This window comes from Uloborus diversus, chromosome 2, assembly GCF_026930045.1.
Source record: "Uloborus diversus isolate 005 chromosome 2, Udiv.v.3.1, whole genome shotgun sequence".
NCBI classification, from domain to species: Eukaryota; Metazoa; Arthropoda; class Arachnida; order Araneae; family Uloboridae; genus Uloborus; species Uloborus diversus.
In genome coordinates this window covers 139,206,814-139,233,870 of record NC_072732.1, presented here as the reverse complement: position 1 = coordinate 139,233,870, position 27,057 = coordinate 139,206,814, and the positions used below count along the sequence as shown (strand labels likewise).

General features: G+C 32.9%; 2 protein-coding genes across 4 annotated transcripts in view; one reads left to right on the top strand and one right to left on the bottom strand.

The window, feature by feature from the left end:
- LOC129217370 (adenosine 5'-monophosphoramidase HINT3-like) overlaps positions 1 to 16,313 on the bottom strand; it is a 56,322-nt gene extending 40,009 nt beyond the window's left edge. For all 3 annotated transcript variants that reach the window (XM_054851659.1, XM_054851657.1, XM_054851658.1), the window contains exon 1: positions 16,155 to 16,313. In XM_054851659.1, the coding sequence (XP_054707634.1) occupies positions 16,155 to 16,280 (126 nt within the window). In that variant the 5' untranslated portion in view covers positions 16,281 to 16,313. The remainder of the gene's footprint in view (positions 1 to 16,154) is intronic.
- Positions 16,314 to 16,416: 103 nt separating this feature from the next.
- The window catches only part of LOC129217368 (replication protein A 32 kDa subunit-like), a 57,239-nt gene continuing 46,598 nt past the window's right edge, over positions 16,417 to 27,057 (top strand). Inside the window, exon 1 of the mRNA XM_054851653.1 lies at positions 16,417 to 16,569. Within this exon, the coding sequence (XP_054707628.1) occupies positions 16,554 to 16,569 (16 nt within the window). The 5' untranslated portion in view covers positions 16,417 to 16,553. The remainder of the gene's footprint in view (positions 16,570 to 27,057) is intronic.

The following is a 27,057-nucleotide window of genomic DNA, read 5'->3' as shown; positions in this document are numbered from 1 at the left end:
TTAAAAACGTATTCTTTACCATTTTATACTTGTCTACGAAACCTCACTCCAGGTGTTAACTATATTTTCCCCGAAAGCCAGTGTATAAAGGCGCTCAAAAGACATTTGCACAACGGCTCCAATCAGGCTTGGCGGGGGCCTACCCAGGAGTTAACTATAATTTGCTCGTACGTTACTGCATAAAGGTGCTCAAAAGACATTTTCACGATGGCGCCGATCAAGCTTGGCGCGGACCTGAACCCCATAACATCACCCCAGCTGTGGGCGTGGTATGCCACTGAAAAGCCAAAGCACTATTCGGGAGTTCACAACGAGTTTTCCATAAGCGTACTAAAATGTCATCATTGCCTAAATTCTATCTGGATTCATCGCTAAAGACGATCTGGATTAATTAGTTGCAGTCAAATCCCGTCAAACTCGGCACAACTCCAAGTGTGGAAGCGAAAGGGAAACAGACAAGTTTTTCGTCATTGTTGAAATTACAAGGAAGAAAAGGCACTGCAGCAAAGAGAAGTTGTTTTTCTTGCTAATGATTCTGTGTTGGTAGAGAAAATACATGTACAGAATTCATTCAATTTTATTATAACTAACATGAATGGAGTTTAGAGACAACGTTGGTCTCCAAGTTGGGAACATAACGTTTTCTCCCCACCCCTTACATCGTTTTCCTTCATATTTGTTAGGAGGGTGTGCCACATCCTCCTAACAAATGCGAAGGAAAAGGAGGAATGTCGAAATCTTGGAATGTATACAGCCCAAAGCAAATATATCCATCACAAAAACGAAAGAAATACAAAAATACACAAGGCTGCGTCGTTCTTATGAGTTTTTAATAAATTATTAATGTATTTTTGGCGCAATCAGAAAACGAATTTCTTTTCCTCCATTTCTTCAAAACTTTTTTGGCAGCCGTAAATTTTAAAATTTCGAAAAAAAAAATCAATGAACTGTTTTGTTAAAAAATCATAGATTTTTATTGCCGGTTATTTATTTTTTGAGTTATACCACGTGTTATTATATCTAAACAGATGAGAGATCAACGGAAGAAATGGAGACGCTCCAAAATCCCTTTATTTCTGATGAAAGTTGACCCAAAACTAGACTATCTTTCCGTATTGGTTAGTTTTTAAATGCAGTGAAACTTCTATAAGTCGAAGTTGCAGGGAAAGTGAAAAAATTTGAGTTATCGAAAATTCGGCTGATTGAAAATGAAAACAAAACTATAAAATAAAATAAAATACTACCACGACGCTCATTAAATTTATAATACTAATAAAATGATAAAATAATGTATCGAGGATATATTACGTGTATACCTATACTTGACATAATTAACATGTAATATAATTGCTACAAATATAAGTTCAAGAGTTTGAAAAGTAGGAAAACAAATTAAATTTTATGCGAAACTAAAAGTTTTTACTAAAAAAAAAAGGTTTTTTTTTGAAAAAAAAAATCAGTAATTAAGCATTGCTTCTGAGCAGATATTGTTCTTTCATAAAGTGGCGCTCGGATACTTTTAATGCATCAACCGAGGACAAAAGGGCGCCCATGTGCAAAATTGTAAGAGATGGGGGGGGGGGGGGGGTTCAGATATTTTCTCCATGGAAACCGATTTCAGGACAGAATGGAGTCATTAAAATTTTACATTATTAATAACTTCTTCATAAATGTCTGGAGAAGAAATATTTTTACATTTTGGCAAAGAAATAGTTCTAAAAGCAAGGAAGTTCTAATTTCTAAGGGGGGTGGGCAAGCCCCCACTTGCCCTTCTATATGGGCGCCCATGCCGAGGAGCCGGGAACATTCGGACGGGATGCTATGAAAACACGCAATACATCTTAATGCTCTTCTTATATCTTGAACAAGAAGGTTACTTCACCAATGACTCAAAAGTCTTTCCTTCTCTTCATTACCCGAAATGTTTTCAGGATTTTCTCTTATGCACGACTGAATATCTTCATCAGTAGGGTACTCTGTGACTTCAATTCCATCATTAACTTCAACAAAATCAATAATATCTATGTTTGATGAAATGCTCATTTTCTTTCATAAAATCCTCCACTCATTTTGTAAAATTTGATCAGAGATTTTTTTAGATTCACTTCGTTCTGACCACGCCCGACTCTATAAAGTTTGGGTCCTATAGCAAAAAATCATCAGGCCCCCCCCCCTAACCAGACACTGGAACCCCCCCCCCCCCAACGAGTGGTTGTTGTTTGTTTTTAACTACTTCAATATTTTTATCTTTATTTTGAATTCATTTGGTTAAATGTCTTTATTTATTTGTTATTATTATTATTTTAAGGTTTTGAGTAGTTATATGCGGCTTTTAATCCTGATTTTTGGATACTCTTTTTTTAATTTATAAGTTATATTAGCAAGTAAACAAATTTCGCAGGACTTTACACTATTCTAGTTTTATTTAATCTTTTAATTCAAATTAAGTTTTATAATAAATCTAAAACTGTTCTCCCCGTGGTTTTGAAAAGAGTTTTTTTCTCATTATATGGAAGCGGTTCAATTTGGTAAATGATTCAGCTTTCGCTCCGCATTTTTTACAAGTTTGGGGCATGTTTTTGTGATTTGAGGATTTTCTTTTTAAAATGTGTTGTCTGCGATTCAATTGCTTGAAATTTTCTACGCATTCATTTTTGCCTCATTAAACTTTTTTCTTCCATGTATGTTAATGTTAAAATCGTTAGTCGTTTCGTTGTGGTGAACCAAAATTCACAAGATTTTTGCTCATCTGAACTGGTCAAAATATTTTTTCGGAGAATGCTTCGACCAGTTTTTAGTATATTTCTGGTTAATTTTGTGAAAGCTTTGAATCTATTTTTAAACCGACTTCAAAAAGGAGGCGGTTATCAGTTCATACCGTATGTATGTTTTTTTTTTTTTTTTTTTTTTTTTTGTCCACTCACAGCGTCTCACCTAGTGAACCGATTTTGATGATTATTTTTTTAATGGATAGGGGATGGCTCAACTTAGATCCCATTACTTTGTTTGACCATATTTGTCCTTTAGAAAAAACGTTATAGGCAAAAAACAATAAATTTCATGCAATTTCCCTATTAAATGATTAAATTAAAAACCCATTGTTATGAAAGTTTGTTGCCATACGACAGTAACATTAATAGTAATGTTAATTTTGAATGAAGGCCTCTCTCATCAAGTTTCTTCAGGGGGATATTTCGATAATAATCGGGAATCTGGCGCTGTCGTCTCATTTTTGGCGTAAATAATTTTATTTTGGTAACCTTGCTGATTTATAGAACCCTATGTGAATTATCGAAATCTTCCCCTCTTCAGTGCTATTGCTCTATAGTGGGGGTAAACCTAACCTGGAAGCGAGGTGATGCAGTGATTAGGATCTGCTTAGCCTTCACAATGCTACCATTAGGTTTGCCTCAACTACAGTAGTATTTTTTTCGTTATCATCTATGGAAATAACAAATGATGGGAGCTAAGTAAGAAAATACAGAATTGCATCATGAGCAACTTAAATGCTGTGAAATGTAAATTAGTAAGGAAAAACGTAATACTTAAATGGTTATAATTAAATTAACTACACATTAATTCCAAAGAGGAACAAATATAAGTTTTTAGTGCCAATCGCTTAAAGTTTAACGCGTGTTTATAGTATTTTTTTTTAGTATGGAGCATTTTCATGAAAAAAATAAGGTGAAGTTTCGTGATTGTAACTTCTTACTATATCTGAAATACCTACATTTCCACTAAAAAGAATGAAATAAAAAAATTTTGAAAAAAAAATAGAACCGACTTCAAAATTGCTCTAAAAAGTGAAAAATAATTTTATTCTTTAAACACCATCGATAATGCTTTTAAACATATTTTTTGAAGTTGGCGCAAAAACGATAGATAAAATCATTCACAGCCATAACTCAACTACAACTATAAATTTAACCAGGCCCAGTTTCTTCACTATCACATAAATTATGCATTGATGACAACATATTTGAATAACGATATAAATGTTTCGTTCGTAACTTTGGATGCTTTTCTGAAAAAAATATGCAGGTTACACTGGAAGCATGGTTACACTGGATTTTACGTTTTGTTTTTGCGAAATATTCAAAAATTATGTTTAAAAGCATTATCGATGGTGTTTAAAGAATAAAATTATTTTTCACTTTTTAGAGCAATTTTGAAGTTAGTTCTATTTTTTTTCAAAATTTTTTTATTTCAATTTCATATTATTCTTTATTAACCGTTGTTAATTTTTAGGTGTTGTGTGCTTTTTTGTATAAGTTGAGATACAATAAATGAACTTCAATCTCTTGATCAAGTTAGAATTTTTGTCTTCATTCTTCAAATTTTTAGAACTCGTCACTGGTGTGACTTTCATGAAGATGTATTTAAACTTTGAGGATTTTTCATGCGCTTTCAGTACATTTTCTTTCTTTTTTTTTTTTTTTTTTTTGATTCAAAACATTTGCTTAAACATCCCAGTTTGGCGCTCCTGGTAAGTTATTTCTATTATGTGTTGGGTTTCGTTTTTTCGTCAAACGTTTGTAAAACATAAAAATATTTTCAATTTTTAAAATTTGAACACAAGTTTTTTAAATTTATTTTTAAAACGATTCTATGGCTTATTTGTGGGCCGTGGGCTCCTTAGTGGTGTGTCCCCCTCCCCCACTGCGGGGTCAGCGGGTACGTCGTTGATCCAGGCCTGGTCCAGACAGGGCTGTATACAAGAAGGGGTTCAACCCCCGCCCCTCCCCCCCGAAAAGTTCGGTTTGACATTTAAATGTTCGTTTATATTTAAAAATTTCCAAAAAATATTGTTCCAAAACTCAACTGTCTGTCGTATGTATATTAATTGCATAAGACGTTTTCATAATCGATAACCCGACGACATGAACATTAGCACAAATAGCGATAGGCCCCGCATGAAAGTTTTTAAAACCTCCCCGAAATTATTTTCTAATTATATATATACGGACCTGTCCAAACGCCTTTTGATATAATTGCGCCGGTTTCTCTCTTTTTGTTCATGCTATTTCGGTGGAAAAAAAGAAAGAAAAAACGATTTCGTCGTATGGAGTTACGTTAGCAAGGAAAATCTGACGACGTCCATGAAATAAACATACTGCTTATGCTTTTTTTCGTCTCAACACATTCCACTCACTGGCAGGCGCGGCTCTTGGAGTAGGGAACCTGTGCCATCACCTTGGGTATCAGATTTTAGAGGCGATAAATTTCATGATGGCAAAATAAAAGAATAAAAGGAAGCAAAATATATATATATATATATATATATATATATATATATATATATATATATATATATATATTCTTTTCTTTTTCTTTTTTTTCCCCCATCTACTACGTTCGATTAACTGAAGTTTTACTGTATTTTGTCGACACAAAATACAAATCTTTTGAGTTGGACGTTTGCGGCAAATAGTTTTTTTAAAGCTTTCCGGGTGCATAGGGAGGGTAGAAGGAATCTAGAAAAAATTCTGTTTCCATAAGATCCCGGAGGCCATTGGCCTCTTTTGACTGCTCTTTCCGATCCCTCAAATGACGAACTATCCGCTAAAGTCAGAAGGACAAGGATAAAGGTTTTTATAATGTGTGGCATAGGCGGATTTAAGACTGAGTTCTTGGGGGGGGGGGGGGTTGCAACATTTTAAATTGCCTTCCCCCCATGTTTTGATCTGTTTTCCTGCGATGCATAAGTCCATGCTTTACTTTTTTTTGTGTGTCGTTTTCATTAATGTGTGCTTTTATGCTGTTCTTTTAGAATTGACCTTAAGAGAGGTGACTGTTATCAAGAGGGCTCGAGATATTCTATATCCCACTTAAAAGGACCCTTTTAACTGGGATATAGAATATCTCCAATTTTAGGGGGTCCGAAGGTTTCTCCCCCGGAGGAAATTTCGTAAAATGGATACAAAATTCTGCATTTTGAAGCCTTATAAGGGTTAATTGGATAGACAAAAATCTCGGGGGAAAATAGACAAATAATTTTTCTACAAAGTTTTATGATTTAAATGTGCTTTGTGATGTAAGTTAATACTTTAAAAGAAATGGTGTACAGTTTTAGAAAATATGTAACATGAGAGTAACATACTACTTATTAGAACAATTCATAATTTATATACTTGATAAGAAATAAAATAGAAGCACACTTTGCTGAGGAATTTCAAAGACTTGTCTATTTATTTTCAAGGTTTGGTTGGTTAGATTGGGTGTTTTGGCACGAGAGCCCTAGTAGGTAGTGGCACAAGAGCCCTACTGCGCCAATTCTTTCAAAGGATTTTAGAACATTTAATAATTTAAGGCACCTCATTTGAAATTCTAGTCTCTGAAATTGAGTACTAGATTATACAGTTGTACAGTATTGTTCAAACTTTGTAAAAAAAACAGCTAATTTAAGTTTAAAAGAAAAAATAAACTATAGAGTTCTATCATTACAACAACCTTTTTTTAATTATAAGCAGTGCAGAAAACGAAAATGAATAGAGGTAGTGTATCATTTTTTCCCGGGCTAAACAGATTAACAAGCAAGATAAAAGCCATCAATACAAAAGAATTTCCAAAATACTGCATTTGGGATTAAATAAATAGCAAGATATGAAACATGTGAGTCACAAAAATTTCAAGTAATATGTTACAAACTTAAGAACCATGATTTTTACACTTTTGATGCAGGATGTAGCAAGGAGCTGAATTTGACATATTTTGGCATTCCTCTCATAACTATTTGTTAAGAAATTTTAAAGTTTAAGGTTTGTGGCCACACGTTTCCAAATATTCAAGGTTTTCAAGCACTTGAAAATGAAATTAGTTTCTTCAAGCACTTTCCATTTTTTAAGGAACAAATCATGCATTTTTTTGCGAGTTACGAACCCACTTCAAAGCAGTGGCCCGAAGCTATAGCTTGTTTATCTTATAGGCAAATCCGGCTCTATATGTAATTCCCTCTTACCTGTAGATTTTTGTAATTTTTACGAAAATTCGTCAGTTTTTACAGTTAAAGGATGTTTACAATTTTACCAACCTAAACGTGTGAGAATTTCGTCTGTAACAACACAAAATATCTAGTTTTGAAATCACGCAAAATGAAAATAAACATTCTGAAAAGAAAGAAAACAAATCATAACGAGTAGATCGTTCTGTTAGAGCAAATGGGGGAGGAGGGTTCCCTTTGTTTTAGGTTCTATTTTAAAAATAATCGTCAATTATTATAAGTGTTGCAGCTGAATGCATAGCTCTTTTAGCCTATATTTTCATTTATATGGTTTTCATTTATGAAATAAAATGAATTGAATTGAATATACTGCCTCAAATAGTTTTCAGTCTAAAATAGTGAATTTAATATTTTCATCACCCCAGTGACAGCTGTACTATTTGTATTTAATATTCTTTTTTTTTCTCCCGTCAGAAAGGGACATTCGCTACCCTACTAGCAAAATTTCTTGCATCAATGTTGACAGATCTTGATATTATACTGACGACGTCAATATTGACGTGTTTTATACTGCATAAAGCTTGCATAAAGATTAAAAAGCAATATTACAATAACAACACGTATGCAACATTGCATTCATCTTAAAACATCAATATTGATATTACCTTACAATAACAACATTGCATACATGTTGATGCCGTCAAGATGTATTGATTTCATGCTGTCGCCGTCAAGGTAATTAGTACACAATAGAACAGGTGGATCTTCGTTGATACTTACGCATGCGCACAGTCCTTTCTGCCCAGCGTCCCTCGGCACATCTTCCTCCTTCGACCTACGATTCAGTCGGTTCAGAGGAGCTGCACGTGGCATTGGCGTTGCGTTCTTTAGGCTTCGTTAAGTTGGTTGCTTAGTTATTAGTGTGGAATAGTATTGTTTTAGGAATAACTTATGAATGACTGATAACTGCATTTGTTTATTAATATAGTACTAAACAAGTCATGTCGCAGACGATGTTAGAAATGGCCGAAAATAACTTATTTCGTCCCTAGACTTTGAAACAAAGGACATGAAGCCCAGAATTTCGTATTATCACTTCAATCTCATGAGTAAGATTAATTTTATTCAATGGTTATTTATGTTATTCTTTAAGATAAATTCATGTGTTTTGTCCATGGGATATTTTCAATGCTGACATCCATTTGGAAATGTACTTTATTGTATTTATTTACTTATTTATTATTTTGCTTTCTTAACTCTTAAATGTGTTATAAAAACTTCCGCAATTATTCCTAACTAGGCATTTTATGTCTTTATAATACAATTAGAAGCATGAATTTAAAAAATAAGTCAAGTATTACGCAAAACGAAGAAACTTTCATTTTTTAAATTAAATTGCGAGGACTATTAATACCTTTATATGAATTTCCGATCAGATGTCAGCTTTAAGGAAATATTCTTAGGCTAGAAAACTATCTTGAAGAATAACAGAAATAATTAAAGAATGAAATTTAATTCTCGAGTTTAAAGTGAAAATAATACAAATAAATAAATAGATAAAACACCTTGCAAACATGCTGATTTCATACTGTCATGTCAATGTATTCTGATATTTTCCTGTCATATCAATATGTATGCAATATTACAAAAGCAAGATCATCTTGCCTAGACCTTGATTTCATGCTGTCATGACAACATCTTGATATTATCCTGTCATATCAATACGTATGCAATATTACAAAAGCAAGATCATCTTGCCTAGACCTTGATTTCATGCTGTCATGACAACATCTTGATATTATCCTGTCATATCAATACGTATGCAAGATTACAAAAGCGAGATCATCTTGTCTAGACCTTGATTTCATGCTGTCATGACAACATCTTGATATTATCCTGTCATATCAATACGTATGCAATATTACAAAAGCAGCCTACCTTGATATTTTCCTGATATTATGCTGCATTCACCTTGTCAGTCAATATTGTGGCAGCCTGCTGACAGCATAAATGGAGTAACATAACAACATTGAGGCAGTATTAATGCAAGATGATTTTTCTTGCATGTCAACCTTTATGCAATACTGAGGCAAGATATTTTGCTTACTGGATATTCTCTTCATTTTCATTGAACTATTCAAAAAAGAAAATAATAATGATTTTTTTATTTTGAGATTTTGGAAGATGTGTTGTTACTATTTAAAGTCCCTCCAAAACTGGGGTCATTGTTCCCTATGCCCCCCCCCCTATATATCCACCCATGCCCTTCTAAACTAGTCAAAAAAGAAAAAAATAATATTTTTTTAAAAAATTTTTGGAAGATGTGTTGTTACTATATAAAGTCCTCCCAAAACATGGGGGGCCTTGCCCCTCTCTGCCCCTCCATAAATCCGCCCATGATGTGTGGTGTTGAAGTAAAGTCCTCAGGGTGGCGTCATAGTACAGATTTACGCCCTTATTAGAGGAGTTGCTTTAGAGAGAGACTTATTTTTCCCCCTTTTGGAACTTCTTGTTCTTCATAGGGGTGCACCGCATCGTTTGAGGGGCAGAGGTCATGCCTAATTTATATCCCCAAGTAGCATTGAATCTTGGCGCAATATTGTACTTGGTTGGCTGAATGTTGGCGTACGATTTACACCCAATATTGGCTGAAGCTCGTAGGGGATACATTTTAACAATATCGGCCAATATTGCTATTGCAATCTTGAGCCATTATTGCATGCCGATCTAATGCCAATATTGGCGTTACGTTGGCAAAATAGTGGCTCACAATATTGGCTGAAGCACGGAGGGGATACATTTTGACAATATCGGCCAATATTGCTATTGCAATCTTGAGCCATTATTGCATGCCGATCTAAGGCCAATATTGGCGTTACGTTGGCTACATAGTGGCTCACAATATTGGCTGAAGCACGGAGGGGATACATTTTGACAATATTTGCCAATATTGCAATCACACTCTTGAGCCATTATTGCATGCCGATTTTAAGCCAATATTGGTTAAATAGTGGCTTCCATTATTGTTATTGTTATATACACTGCTGTCTACACAAAATGCGACATCAAGAAGGTGCAGTCAGAATGATACAAAATTTTACACTTGATGGCAACATTGATTACAAAATAAAAATAAAATGAACATTTATTACTGAAAAATCCCAAATGAATGGAGGTTTAAGTACCCTGTTGAATCAACTCTAGCTTGAATGTACAACACTATACAGTCGAACATTGAGGTATACTAGTCTCATATGATGTAATACGTCAATTCCTATCAGTTAATGTAAAGCACTACTAATTCAATCAAACTCATAGATTGTTCAATTTACTGCCAAGTCATTCCAGATATGCTCAATTTGTGACAAATCATGACATCACGCAGGTCAGAAAAGATGATAATGTGGGAGAGGACCCCCCCCCCTGCTGTGTGTGACGGTGCATTGCCTTATTGAACACGAGTCTCAACACATGACAAAAATATACCATTAGGTTGTGATAGTGCAGCGAGTCAATGTTAGAGGTGATCCTGTCCCACACACAATATAGCACCACGTTGTGAACTACCAAATAATGCTTTGGCTTTTCAGCGGCATACCCCACCCATAGCTGGGATGCCTTTATGGGTTGCAATCATGTACAAAACCTAGTCACTTCTAATATTGATCCACAGCACTACGACAGGTCACCCTGCGGTCCCCATGACACCAAACTGCGTTAATATCATTATTCAGTCACATGTGTTGGCACTCATGGCGGGGCTCCCAGGAAGACACTGCTTGATCACACACAGCAAGGGTGTGAGGGGACTTCCTTTTCCACTTTCTATGTCCAGTGCGTCACCCTGCTTTGTCACAAATCAAGCATATCTGGGATCACTTGAGATGGTAAATTGCGTAGGCTATGAGCTTGATGGAATTAGGTGCACATTTCTAGTACCTGTGTAGTAGGATATCCTACAAGACTGATATGCTTCAATGTTTGACTGTATTACCTCGTACATTCACGCAACAGGTAGCTCGACAGGAGACTTAAACCTCCATTCATTTGGGATTTTTCCAGTAATAAATGATCAATTTGTTCTCATTTTGTAATCACTTTCTGATAGTAAGGTTGCCATCACGTGTATAAAATTTCATTTCACTCTGACTACTATCCTTCTTGGTGTTGCATTTCGTGTGGCCAGCAGTGTAGCTAGCTGTTACAGTTTAACCAGGACTGAAATTGTTAGGATTCCAACAATTTCAACGAAAAGGAAGAAGGAATTAAAAGTCGCTTTCCTGGAAGCTTCGACCACGTAAACACTGAAGATGACTGCCGCAGATGCAGTTGAAACGTTTGTGGTAACAACACTCAGACCACAGCAGAACAGCCCAAAATCTCACAACATCATCAATTTAATTCATACTAAAAGTGCCTAGTTATTAAATGTTGGTCAGAGAAAAAGAGAATTTCTTATGACTGTGCACCAATTAATGTATATTTTATTTTTGAATCATATAACTGTAAAAGTAGCTAACAGAAGAAAAATGAAACAGTCAATGCTTCCATAAAAGTTGATGAAAATGTAAAATGAAATATAATAAAAAGAAAACTTAATTTTAATTCTACATATTGTTATAATAACATAAGAAAATAAAGAGTGATTTGAGGAAGCATTTACTATTTTAAAGACTTTAATTTGTGCTAATTGAAAATATCGGATATTTCCGAATTCTGCTCAAAACTTACTAACATTGCTAAATATTAGTTACAAAAGTTCCTGAGCAGAATTCAGATTAGAGTTAATTCTCCCTCGACGAACAAATAGAAAATTTGTACACATTTGGTTTTATTGCAATTCTACGGTTGCACAGAAAGTAAATGTAATTGAAGTACAGTGCAAAAGTTGCTCAAAATCATTGCTTGATCGTTTTCATTGTCATTCAAATTAATAATAAACTTTTAAATTTGAAATAACTGATTAGTAAAGTTATTTTGTAATATTGAACAATTAATGGTAGGAATTTTTATTCCTATTTAAAAAAAATTAAATATGAACATCATTTTTAAGTACCTTTTTCTTTGACCCGGATAGTTCAGAAATAGCAACTTAATTTTGCAAGAATTAACTCCTTCAGTAAAATGTTTGACCATGTTTATGTAAATAAAGTAAGTAGATGCAGCAGACTCCAGCATATGTCTAATATTTTCACATAAACAAAAAGTATTCAATAATGAACTAACAATTATTGTCAAAGAAAAATAATAAGATCTATTTCACAAAATTGGCATTCATTATAATAAATGTGGAAACAAACTACACTCAAACCTAGTTTTGTGTGGTAGATAGGGACCGCATAAAAAAATTCACTCAAAACTTCACTATTAGCTACAAAAAAATGCTTTCGTAACACAGTCTCACTTGAAAATAACCCAAAACTTACGAAACAACTGTAGGAAATTTTTCTTTAAACAAATTCAAGACACTTTTCACTTCAGAGTTCCCCGTACCTACCACTTTTTGTGGCTTAACCAGTTAGATGGGAGCCTGAAGACAGCTCTGCTTTTGCAACTACTTTGAATCTCGCCAACCATTTAAATCCGCTTTTAAAATATACATCAGAGAACGATTCATCACTTAAAAATACTACCGAGCACTTGTTTTATAGACAAGTTAGTCAATTGAGTCACAATTTGATTGAAATTTTCATGTACCACAAAGAAAAAGGATCCCACAGAAACAGGTTTGAGTGTACTGCAAATAAAGTTGTTAAGTTTTTCTTTTTTAAAATGGATGTAATGTAGGTGACAATGAACAAAGAATAATCTGAAAATCATTTATTATTGATGCAAATGTAGGTTGCACTTACTGCAATGAAATAATGGACAAGCAGTTAGCTGTCTAGTACATATGTTTGAAAACTAAAACACATAAAAAAATACTTCCACTTACCATAATGAAAGGAAAATTTAAAAAGTTGAAAATGATTATTAAACCCTTTGCATTTTGGCTTAACTTTTGACATCACTTTTTAGCTCTGTGTTGTCTTAGTTTTTATAAAAAATAAAAACATTTATTTTTATTTATAAACAAATAAATATTCCAAACATAGTGCAAAAGAACTTACGGCTTACTTTACATGTTTTTCCCCTCACCTTTAAATTTCCAAATTCTTCAACATTATTAAATTTTAATCTATTTGATATCACTTTTAATAGACGAAAGAGTATGAACACTTAATTTTTTTGTGCAAAAGAGATGATGTGGAACAATTTATAATTTGTTTTAAGGTTGAAAAGGAACATTCACTAGAACAGTTTGATACCAGGGTTGGCTTTCTGCCGGCAGAAACTAGTTTTTGCCATGCCAGTGGCAGAAACTGGTTATAACCGGTAAAAACCGGCAGGAACTGGCAAAAACTTAAGTGTCTTTAATAACTCAAGTAATTAGTAAATGATATTTGTTTAAGTCAACTAAAAAATTAAACATGATTTCATCATTTAAAAAAATAAAATCCATTGCTAGTGCCCTTGATTTAGTTCAGAAAGGGAACTTTTCAATTGCAGAGGCTCGTAGTATTTGGATTAATTTATCAAAGGATAAAAAATCATACGGGGGTGCTTAGGAAAGAGGAGGGACATACAGAATTAAACGGGCATTACTGATTTAAATTTGCTTACTTATATGCTTCCTCTAAATTGTTTGTGATTGAAATTATCATGTCATGTGCTTCAAGAAGAAAGTGCCAGAATTTTACTTGCCTAGAATTTTGTACCTAATGTCACAGCTTTGCAAAACAAATTAGCCCCATTACTCAAAACGTATTTTTCTAGTCAAATTTTTACCACAACCCCAGTTTCCAGTTATGCAATATATAAAAGTTTCACAAACATTGCTTGCTCCTTGATGCATTGTCTGCTAGCTCTTCTGTTTCAAGAATATTCTAAAATTTCTCATTTGTGCATATTAAATTGAAAACCTGTTTAGATTTTTGAAACCATCTTTTCAAAGAGACAATTTCAGGGTCCCAACAATGTAACATTTGATTTTGAATTGGGATAATTTTGTAATAAAATTACAGTGCTTCGGTTAACAATTAATTATTTTATCCATGCATTTTCTGTTGTATATCAAGAATTAAATTTTCATTTTGCGAGTTTTTGCCAGTTTCTGCCGCAAACGTGGCAGAAAGTGGTTTTTGCCATGCCGGTTTTAACCGGTTTCTACCGGTGGTTTTAACCGCCTCGGCAGAAACTTGCCAACCCTGTTTGATACAGGCAACGGTATAAATAGAATTATTTGTAAAGCAAATGGACAATTCCATGGTACTGGACCTAGAATTTGCACAACATTTATCAATAAAAGTTCAGATTTTCTAGATAAACAGAGCCATTTTTTTTTTGCTCAATTCTTATGCATGTAGAAACAATTAAAAAATCTACGAAATTTCTAGAAAAAAGTTCTAACTTGAAATATGAAAAACGTCATGGTGTTGAACATACATTCAAGAGATTCTTCACATGTCACGTCAAAAATAAGGGTTTGGCACAAAAAATTCAACACTGGTGTAAAATCATAGTTAATCAAAGCATCTTGGTTTTATTCGAATTTGGATACATTTCTTGTACTTTATCAGATAGAACTTCAATTATTTCCGTAACAATGGTTGACGATAAATAGTTTACACTACCTTTACTGCCATTTAATCGTACATGCTCAGCTGAAAATAGACCATGGAACTTAATTCTCATTCCGTAATGAGTCAAAAGTCTTATGATCATCAAAACGCAAGTCCGTGTAGAGAAATGAACTTGGTAGCATAAAACTAGTCCGTAAAACCTTCTTTCAGATTTCTAAAAGTTTACTTGATTATTGTCAATAAAATTAGGTGTTATAGAGCATTGTGAAAAGGAATGCAGTTTTCCAGTAGAAATTTGAATTTTCACGGAAAGTTTTTCTCATGATACATTCTCACTTTTTCCCAGATTTTTTTTTTAGAGTTCCTGCCACATCCACAATGTAGAATCATGAAAATAAAACTCCTGGAATCTTCATCATATATTGATCCAGTGTTTTCAAAGTCAAATATCGATCCAGAATTTACTCCAGTTTCAAATGTTAGTTCAGAATTCTCAATGTTCGACGCAATTTAGAATGTCACTGTTCGATTATGATTTCGAGTTTTGAAAACACAATGTCGATCCAAAATTTTCAGTTTCACATCGTTTCAGCAATTTCTTCAATGTTAGATATCTACCCAGAATTTTATTCAGCATTTAATATTTCTTCAAAAAATTTTTGCCTTATTTCATTACTTTTATTTTGGAAGACAAAGTTCATCACTGCAAAGGAAAGCTTTCTCATTGAGTTGCTCCAATAACGCTTTTCTCTTTCGCTTTTTGAAATTTTAGAGTGGATTAGACATAGTTAAAAAAATTCACTGATGAGAATGATAAAATATCATTTAAGAAATGAAGGCAACAATAAAATTTTAAGGAAAGTATCTCCGATATTCGGACAAAAGCATTTACCATGTGCAGCGGCGAGGAAGAGCAACAAAACACAAAATGTGCAGACAAAGTTGAAGTTTCTTTTTCGCCGGTTTTTAAAAAAATACAAATGCGTTTAAAGTGAACTCAAATAGCTCCATTTTTTGAGGACTCTCTCTACGTTCAAAATTTGTTTCAGCATTCTAAAACAGTTTGTGGAGCTTCAGGTAATCAGGCTCAGTGTTTAATTGCTCACTTAGGAAAATGAATCATTTTTCAGATTTGTTTCAAAATCGGTTGAACATCAAAGAGCCATCTTCCGCCCAATATTGGCTTTCCAGAGTTTGACCAATTTTTTGCCAATATTGTCTCACAGTCTAAATACAATAATGGTTGCGCATTGTTAAGCCAATATTGGGACAAGATTGTATGTCAATCTAAGTACAATATTGCTAATGCAATGAGATGCCAATATTGGCACAAGATTATCTGCCAATCTAAGTACAATATTGTTAATGCAATGGGAAGCCAATATTGGCTTAACATTGCAAAAATCGTGCCAATATTGGCCAAGACATTGCCAACGTGAACAATCTCACGCCAATATTGAGCCAAGATAAAATGCTACTTGGGTCTCTGTGTTCTTATAGTTCATCTTCATTTTAAACAAGATATTGAAAAAATAGTTTAAAAGAAAAAAGACCATCAAGAGGGAAAATTTGAATTTGAAAGGCCACTCTACCTCATATAAAATGCTTGTTGATGGATCCTCGCCGTATGCTATGCAGCAAAACACACATTCCTTTTGTCGTCTCAGTGCAGGAAATAGTTCCTCATAACATTCAGCAGCTTCAGTTTCTACATTCATTGTGTTCCAAAGTTCCAATAACTGGGAATCGTGCGAAAGCAAAATTAAAAGTGAGAAATGGAATGAGATTTCTTTCTTCACCAAGTAGGCAACACCTCTTGCCTTTCTGTGATTGGTCCTTTTCTCCCGCCCGGAAACTAGTCTGTTGTTGTCGTAAATTGTGTCAACAAACTGAGTTTGACTGGAAATTTAGCGAATAATTCAACAAATTATAATAGTTCCGGCATTTTATTTTCCTTTTTTGAAGCCGCACATCTTTTAAAGATTTTCATCATGTGGAATTCCATGGGTATGCTTAAACTTACTTCAAACTATTTCGCACTTTCATTTAAATTTAAGTTATTTTCAAGCTGTATACAATACAGTCGAACCTCCATATATCGAATTTCCACATATCAAAATTTTCTATATATCGAAATCCCAGCAAATTTCTATGTTCATTACATAGAAAAATTGCTTCTATTTATCGAAAAAATCTCTATGCATCGATTTTTTTTTTGGAGACATTCGTAGATTTTTTTTCCCCTCTTTAGACTTTTTGTCTCATGAAAAATAGGTTAGGGGAGAAAATTATGTTCACTAAAGATTGCTACGAAATTCATAAGGAATCAGGGGTTTGAGGGCTGTGTAGATAGGTCGTTGTTTCGTTCTAGAATTCTTAAATTCCCTCAAGTTTATTTCAAATATCTTAGGTGTAACCAGTAACATTATAAAATCAGTTTCAAGTCATCCCTTTTGTCTGTTGATTATTGTTTCTTAGTCGTTTTAGCTGCAGTAAAAATCATTCAAGTTAAGTAAATTAATTTTTTACTTTTCTCTCGATTTGCTAAAACGGAAATCCCCTAATGTTGCGGATCAAGTTGAATTGCCGAAGAATAAAGATGTATGAAGGCGAAAAAATGTAATTTCTGTTATTTTTTTAGCTATTAACTTTCATTTAATCCGATGCTCGTATAAATTAGGTTTCATACACGAAAATTAGCTTTAACTATAATGTTTTAGGAGATTTTTAGGATAAAATAAGATCGTTTCTATGTATCAAAATTTCTACATTTTGAATTTTTTTTCTGGCAATTTGCTATTTCGATATATGGAGGTCTGACTGTATTTAAATTAGATCAGTTCACCCTAATAAACTCACAATACAAAGCAAAAGCAAGAAAAGGGTGACTGCGATAATTTATTTATGTATCGTTAGGTTTTTATAGGTTGCTTGATTCCATTAATCGTTTGTCTATACCTACTTTCTCTTAATTAATTTTTACCGAATTAAACTCTCTTGTTTGTATGCTACTTTTAAAATTCTCAGAGTCAAATTCAGTCTTGATTCATTTCCAAATAAATTGTGGTCGTATAAGTACAAGTAGAATTTAAAATGTTTTAGCAGTCCTTTATGATTGTTAAAATATTATTTTTGATTTTTTAAAAAAATATAATGCAGCATCTTAACCCAGAGCTCGATTTGAATGGGATTTCTCTGAAGCAGAGCTCCTGTGCTTCTTTTCAGTTTCATTAAAAAACATTTTAAATGAAATTTAACCTATTTGCGTGCAAAAATAAGGTCTGAGAACTGTAGGGCCCCTGTCCTTCTTTTGCTAGAAATTAAGCCCCTATCTTAGCCTAGATGTATATAAAGTATATGCAATTGGATTTTTATACTGTTCAAGGGATTTTAATTTCAAGAATAAAATATCTGGGATCATCAATTTAACTTGCAAAAATAATAATTCATGCCAAAAATGAAAACATAATTGAAAATAATTTATATAATTATTACTAAAAACCTTTTTTATTAAATTGCCTAAAACTGAAGTAAGTTTTCAAAATCATCTTACGAGTAATATTTTGTAGAAATCATTGTTTACAATTTAAAATGCAGATTTGAAATCAGTCATAAATGATGATGACATGACATAAAAAGATATAGGGTGATTTGACAAACAATTAATAGAATCAAGCAGCCTGTAAAAATATAACGATGCAAAAATGCATTTCTTCAGGGTCGCCATTTTCTTGTCTTTGCTTAGTATTGTGAGTGTTAGGATTTACTCATTTAACTTAAACTGGACTACAGCAATAAAACTGTTAAGATGCCATAATTAAAACAGGCGCAATCAGTTTTTTTCTATCATGTAAAGTTTATTGAGTCCGTAAAGGTTTTCTGAATTTTTCAGGAGTAGTAAACAAATGAAAAGTGCTAACTAGTTGAATAAATTCAAACATTCATCGTCACCTATTCACCAACTGTATGTTGGACAAGTCGATCACTTTACATATTTATAAACACCAGGGTTCGAAAGTATCAAACACATCCTATATTTTTATGTATATTTGATATTTTGATATACGCTATATGACCAAAAGTATTGGGACATTTTCAAAAATTCATTTTTCCCCAGAAATAAAAGACCAATTGCTCTGTAATTTTTTTTCATTTAAAAAGTATACTCTCGCAAATAACCTGGTCTTATCATGAATCACTCTGAAACGATAACAGGACAATGTTGCCATTTTGCGAACGACCCCTGATTATTGGTAACCAACACTATGATCAGACGTTATCAACTGCACTGATGCCACTTGCACAGCTGTTTTATGAAGGTTTCTACTTGAGCCATCTAGCTGCTGAACACTCTGCTACATCTGTGATCGGCAGCGGGCCATTATGCCGGTTTCTTTTGGTTCTTCCCCCTCGTATTATTCTGATAGAGTATATATAGCTTAAATTAATTTTTCTTTCATTACATAAAAGTATAAATTTTTATATAAATATTCACATATCTTAATTTTCTATATGAATGATATTTAGAATTATTTGTGAAATGTGATATTAATGTTTTAAAAATAAAATATAACATAACTGGGACTGATACTGGTTGTTATAATGAATATTGATGATTACATTCATGTGTTCTAAAAGGCCAAAGATTAGCATGAGGTTTGAAAGGAAACCAGAGCATTATATTCATATGTTCTGTAAAACTGATTACATACATCAAAATGCCCTCAGAAAAACCACCACAGTTTCATATATATAAATATGAAATATCATGCATCAAGACTTGTGTCCAAGTGGCAGGTTTTAGGGGTTAAACTCCTTCCACTGTTTTAATTTTATTAAAGAAAATATATTTCAAATCAACTTTACAGTCTTCTACAGTGTTTCAACCCTTTTCTAAGTTAGCTGTAAGTTTTTCTGCAACTTATGATAATCTTCTTTTTCTCCAACTAAAATCATATTTTGGAAAAATCACTAAATGGCATGACAAAATGTTAAACCTCCAACTGCATTAAAATTGCATCTTTTAAAGAAGTTATGGTTAGAATTTCACTAAAGGTGGAGAATACTAGTTGCTACTGTGAACAAGGATAAAAATTTAGAAAAATAAGTTACTGGTTCAATGGACTAGTAATTGCAAAAATTCACTGGTCTGTACACGTTTTTACTGGTCCATTCTTTTGTGCTGGTGTCTTCTGAGACTGAAGTCTCACCAAACTCAAACCACTGATGATGGCTGCAGCAAAGCAAGCCGAAACATCTGAAATTTCTACTCCAATTAGACCACGGCCAATAAGCCCGGAAATGTTATCTCCTCATAAGGGAGTAGCTAGTTTTAAGAGGTCCATTGATCTTCACTGGAGATTGTAAATTGACTAGGACCAACTTAGCTGGGGCCAGAGCCTGTTGCTGGACGTCACTTTTGTAAATTTGTATTTCTGCTTTCCAATACTGGTAAAGGAAATGAGCCAATGCAATCTTATCTGTATTGTTGTCTTGGAAAGAAGGCAATAGGGTGGATATGATATAATGCTGTGCAGAGAATTCTTAATCTATCTTTTCTTGCCAAGAAAACCTAAACATTTTAAATAAAGGTGCAAACTTTCTCACAACAATTTCAAAAAATGATGATGCTGGAGTTTTTTTTTTTTTTTTTTGAAAGAAAAACAAGAATACAATTTCACTGGTCCCATGGACCAGTAACATTTATAATCTGCTTGTCCAATGGATTTTTCTGTGGTCTTGGACTATTGGACCACTGTTAACTTTGAGCCCTGTTGAAGATGCATAATAATAATGTTTAGTGATATGATTTGCGTCTTCAATAAACTTCCTTCTGTTTAGTTTATGGAGCATAGTTTCAGTACATAAAACCCATACATTTTATGACAAAAATTTTGTGCAAATTTTTTAATACCTACAGATAATGAAGCAAATTTTGGAAGATGCTTTTAAATGAATGAGCACTACATTGTGGCCCAGCAAAAACATGCCTCTGAGGTCATAACAGTTATTAAATAGTGCAGTAGTTAGGTAACATCATGACAGTCCCCACATCTATATTTAAAAAAATCATGGTAATAGGATTGATAATATGGCTTGAAACTAATGGTTTTGATGGAGTTTGACTTCCAAACCTCGTTTGCATCCTTAATTGTTTTCTTTGAACATAAATTATTTGACGCACTTTTATGTTTCCCTCACAGTGCATGCAAAGATTTAAAAAAATTAAAACCTTCCCTTAATAAATTCTTGGACACATACAGTCTGAGTAAAAACTTTAAGGCCAGTAAACTTTTTTGAGAAATTGGACACATCTTTAACTGAGGATCAAAACATAATTTGATTGATAATTATTAACCTTAAATACAAGTAAAGAAGACCAAAAAAAAAAAATCATTTGTAATTATTTTATCATCAGAAAATATTACGGAACTAAGCATTTGAGCCTGAGTAAAATCTTTAAGGCCAGCATAGAAAAAAGCACAGGAAGAAAAAAATAGAAACATTTAGAAGCTTGTGTAGGAGCAACTTCTTCGAATTACTTGAAATATTCTTGTTTTCATAAGTGAAATAAGTTTTTGACAATGTTCATGATCTATTTTTTACCATTCATATTCAACAGTAGATTTCAGCTGTATTGATGAAGTAAAATGTCTCACATTTGCATAAACTCGTCTTGCTGTGTGGCCCAATAAGATCTCGATTGTTTTGAGATCTTGAGACTTAGCTGGCTGTTTTTAAGTTTCAACATTGTTTACTTGGAAACAATTTTTTGTACTGTTACTCGAATGGATAGATGCATTGTCTTGCTGATATTTCCCATATTTTCCAGCAATAAACTCAGCATTTAGTAAAAGATGACTTGTGAGGACATTTTGTTTTGCTTCTGAATTCATTTTACCTGGAACAAATGCAACTAGGCCCATACCATTGTAAACAAAGCACCCCCAAGTTATGACAGAGCCTCCACCTAATTGGCGCTTTGAAATTATTTCTTTTACTTTTCGTAAATGATGCCAATAGTATTTCCATCCATCTGGTACTTATCCTAGGTCATGACTTTCTGGCTAAAGTTCAAACGCTCTATTTTGTGCCGATTCAATAACTGAGGCTTACCCAATTTTACTGCACGAATAAAACTTTCACACCTTCTAATTGTGTTATGTATTGTCTTTTGTCAAACATTTAAGCCTGTCGTCTGAATAAGTTTCCCGGTTGAGTACTTTCCAGTTGATGAAAGTTTGCAAACTCTTCTTTCATAACTTGAGGGCAAAGCTCTAGGTCTTCCACTGGTGTTCCTTTTACAATAATTGTCTTTCAATCTTAAAAAATTATTGACTGCAATCTTCGATCTTCTTATTTTTTCGTAATAGTACAACTACTCATCTCAGTTGAAGAAAAAGCTTCAGTCTGCCCTCATTCATGACCTCAGATAACTTCCTACCATTTAACATCTTCACAAAGAACGCCAAAACTTCGAAGAAATTAATGAAAAAGTTACAAGTTGAAAGGTTTCCACATTCTTATTAACTGCTGTGATATTTATATTACAGTAAATGTACATGTAGCTTTTAAAAAATACTAGCGTCCTTAAAGTTTTTACTCAGGCTGAAATACTAACTTTGAATATATCACTGTTTTTCTGGTAGTTGCATACTTCACAAAACCTGTCTATTGCGTTATTTGTTACAAATGAACATTAATAATTAATAATTCAATAATATTCAAATCCTTTCAATTTCATTTTTCTGTTTTCTCAAAATTTTTTACTGGCCTTAAAGTTTTTACTCAGGCTGTATGTAAGAGTAATGCAATAAATTTTCGACTCATATTTAATGCACTGTTTTCGAGTCTCACTTGATCCTCTGGTTAGAGCCAAAGCCTTTCTCCCAAGTCTTAGTGGTTTGATCTTGATCTTTGGCATGATAGGAATTTTCCTTGTTCTCGTTCGGATATATCAGATAAAATAAAATCAACCCTCTCATTAATGTTGGAAAGTGACTAACTTGTACGCCAACCACACTTGGATCCTAAATTACCTCACAAAATTGTATTTCTTTCTTTTCATCTTGGATTTTATATGTTCTAGTAATAAGCGGTTCGAAATAAAGCTTTGATCAGTTGAGTTAAATTTTGTGTGTGAAACTACGTAGATTTTTCCTTATTTACTAGTTTTCAGCTATCCATAACAGCTCCAGTTTCCAATTAGATTGCTTACTGTATTAAGCAGGTATGGAGTCAGAGGGGGAGGGTGACCTCATGTCAGTCTTCAAAGGAACTGCAGAGCCTGAAAGTTTCAGAACCCCTGATCTACATCATTAACTAAAATGATATCATATGCTGCAAAAGAAAAAATTTGATTAATGGAAAAGACCCGGGTTTAGCCCGATTTTTTTTTTTTTGTTGGAAAGGCATTTTGAAAACTTCCAAAACATGAGAATTTAAACTCTCCCCTCCCCTCCCTGCACAAAACGGTTTCAGTGTTAATTGCTTGTGTTAACATTAAGACTGAACGAAAGAGTTGATATAATTCATGACCGATAAAGAGCGAATTACTGATTGATATGATTGACATTTGACTAGTCTACATGTATGTTCATTAGAACGAAACTTCAAAATACGGAATACAAAATTAAAATTGTAGTTTTGGAAATAATTTCACATCAAAACAATAAAAGTAAAAATCCTTTTACTTAAAAGATTAGCAATCAAGGTCAGGTCTAAAGCAAAATTTATCAATAAAAAACAATGGTACTTTGTTGTGAACGAACTGCACTAAGATTAATTATGTAGGCTCGTCCTTAGTTTCAAAGTTTTTTTTTTTTTTTTGGGGGGGGGGGGGTATGAATGCAGCTCATTTGAAAGGAAAAAAGCATCAAAATACAAACAAAAATGAAGAAAACCCAAGGAAATAAATATTTGATTAGAGAAGCAGCAATAAAAAATGTTACCAGCATTTGAAATAATTATCCTTAGTAAAATCAAACCATAAACATAAGATAATTTGATAAAAAAGACGATAAATCATTATTTGGTTATGACATGTTAAGTAATGGAACATTTATTCTAAACGCAACGGTGGATCAAATTTATAACACCAGTTTTTAAGAATTCTAAGTTAAAATCAACATTAGAGGCAATAAAAGGCAAAAAAAAAAAAAAACCTTTTGTCAAAAAATGTTTAGGCAGAAAGTTTAAACATTTTCTTTAGAGAAATAACGTTTGAAAGGGATTTTTTTCTCAACACAGCTAAATTGCCACTTTGTCATACTTTATTTTAATTAGTATTTGATAACCATTAGAAAATCCATATTAGGTACGCAGTAGACTACTGGGTAGAGCAACAAAACAGTATAGAACCAGTGGTCAATCTGCCATGGCCGACTATTGGAAATGCATAAGAATTCAGTACCCAGTGGTCGACCACCCCTCTAAAAATAATTAAGTCGAAGAAGGAGGTTAGTTTTTAATTGAAACGTAATGTTATACTATACATTAAAACATAAGTAAAAGCAAATTTACATCAGAACGAAAAATATAAGGTTACTTAACATTTAAAGTGGAAGTGTCTTCTTAAGAAAAAAATAAACAGAATCGCAAACTGGGATGATGGGCACACCATTAAAAATAAAATGACTAATTACTACTTAATAAAACGTACTTACAACTTCACTGTTGTTGAAATGATAATTGGGGACAGGTAAAGGAATGTGGGAATGCATCCTATCCCATTTTGAGTCATACATATTCTATTTATAAGCATTTTATGTCCTTGTGGCAGGGTTGCTATTTTGTCCACTTTTTTGTAAAAAGTCCGGGACGCCGGAAGAAAATGGGCAAAACTGGACGAAATGAAAAATAAACTGATTATACATACATAAAGTTATTGTCATGGTGTAATAATATTAGTATATCATTCTAATACATTTTCTTTCATAAATCTAAAAAAAAATTAATTACATATTGGTGCAGCTAATTGTAGATCATAATTTACTTAAAAGTAATAAAATTTAACAATATGAATTTAAGCTATTGGGCATGATTAGACTATTATATACAATAGTAGAAAATACACTCAATGGGAAAGTCAAATGAAATGCTTGGAGACATGCATAAAAAACAAAAATTTATAAAATAAAAATACTTTATAACTGTTATATTTTTCAAGTTTTTATTGATGTCACCCCATAGTAAAATATTTATGTACTCGGCATATTTTATGGATATGTTAATGTCATACAAATTAAGAAAAATTACTACTTAAGTAGGGTTATGGGTACTCAGAAAGACTCAGAACAGTGTACCGGAAGAGGCTATAATAGGCAAGAGGGTAGATAGCTTTAAAAGGGCCATTAATCTTCATTGGAGACTAATAAATTGACTAGGGAACAAACAGCCTATTCAGAGCCTATTGCTGATCATGACATTTGTATTTGTATTGCAAGAACAGATTTCACTTCATGCCAACATTTCTTTCATTAATATCAAGTAGGTTTTTTTTTTTTATTTTTAAATATGATTTTTAATGTTTTGAAACTCCAACCTTAAAAACTTTATTTCTACTTTTTAATTTTATAAATGCACTTATTTTGGGCAATAAACCTGCCATATCACAGATAAACATCCTAAAATTTACAGCTGATGTACTTGTTCAATGCTATTACATGCTTATAATTTATTTTAACACTCATTTGATTCATTAACACACTTACATAAACTTCAACTGATCTTACTTTTTTATTTTCACTTTAAACTATTTTACAATCAATCTTACTACTATTATATATGCGAAAGTTTGTCTGTATGGATGTATGGATCTCTTTCACGCAATAACTACTGAACGGATTTTGATGAAACTTTACAATAATATAGCTTATGCATCAGAATAACACATAGGGTAGTTTTCGTCCCGTTATGGGGGGCAAAACCCCCTTAGGGGAGCAATAAAATACAATTTTCGTACAAATTCTCTAATATAGGGTTGAAAAAATACTTGCACATATTTACATTATATGTTCATCGAAAGCTCTGATTTTTCTGCTGAAGATGGCACCTATTCGAAATTTCTAAGTGGAATAAAAAACGAGTTATGAGCTTTTTAGTTCCATGTTCGAAGGCTTTCCTCAACTCAAAGCAGTATTTAGTGTATCATCTCAACTCCCTGTCGATAGCGACAATTGTTGTATTGTTGACTATCTTGCTTTTCGTGACTGTTCAAGGCTTTTCTCAAGTCAAATCTTGAAGTAAGATTTTTGCACAAGATTGGCAAATAATATATGATTTGGCTGATCATTTTCCATTTAAACGGAACTTTAATGTAATTAATGGTTTTTATTATTATTTATGCTGATTGAACACTTACTCATTATCCAACCAATCAGCAGATCGCCAAAATTTTTGCAGAAAGATTTCCGTAGCTGATGCATTTAGCAGTTTTTTTCAACGTCGCTGTTTTTGAAGCCGAAGACCACGTCATAATGTTTCTCAGCTTTCACCATGTAAACAAAATATCGCCAATCAAAGAATCTTTAAAAAACTTTTTTTACTGTGTTAAATAATCCAGCAACTAAATTAGGCAAATCCATAAACAGCACAAAAACTGCCATTAATTTTCCTTTTTGCACAATTTCAAACAATCTCCAAATTTTACTACTTATTTTGGAAACATTTCGGATGAAACTCTTTAGTGCCATTTTATGGTGACCAAAAGTATCTCAGCACCTGGCGATAATATCTTTGTAACGAAAATTAATATCATATCGTTTTACAAAGTAAGGAAAGAAGGAGGGAGCATCATCGAAGGTATCCCAAAAAGGATTCCCGCAAATTCGGTAAAATCGCACCAAGAGCCCACAATGATTGAAATTTCCAAAAATAACTAAAGCAAGTATGTTTAAAAAAAAAAAAGTATCAACAGATTTATCTTTTTAAACATGAGAAGAATAATTTCATGTTTTGGAAATTTGTATATGCTTAAATATAGTGCTTTCGTTTCTCAATCAATACTATTTTGTTCTTTATACTTATTGCTATTTTACTTTTATGGGTAAGGAAGAAACTCGATTTTTAATCACGTCAAAAAGATGTGTTTTAAATTCTTTCACTTAAACCAGAAAACAAAAGCAAGTAACGATTTTTTCTCATAATTATTACTGACCAAGGCAACGCCGGGTATTTTTGCTAGTTGTTTATATACACATTCATGTATGCTATTTTTATATTAAAATATTACTTGAATAGGAAAAATCTATATAATTATTTATTGTTTTCAAACTTCAAATTTTTAACTCAAAACTTCCAGTTTACTGATGAAGTGGACAAAATGACATTTTGTCCAGGACGGTTTTTTCCGGGATGGACAAAATAAGACAACCCTGCCTTGTGGCCGACTACTGGAGCACTTCCCTACAACCTTTTTAAAAAATATACTTGTATTTGCCTAGGTTTGTTAAATGTCCTGTTTTGGGAAAGAAATAAATGGCCACCTTATGCATA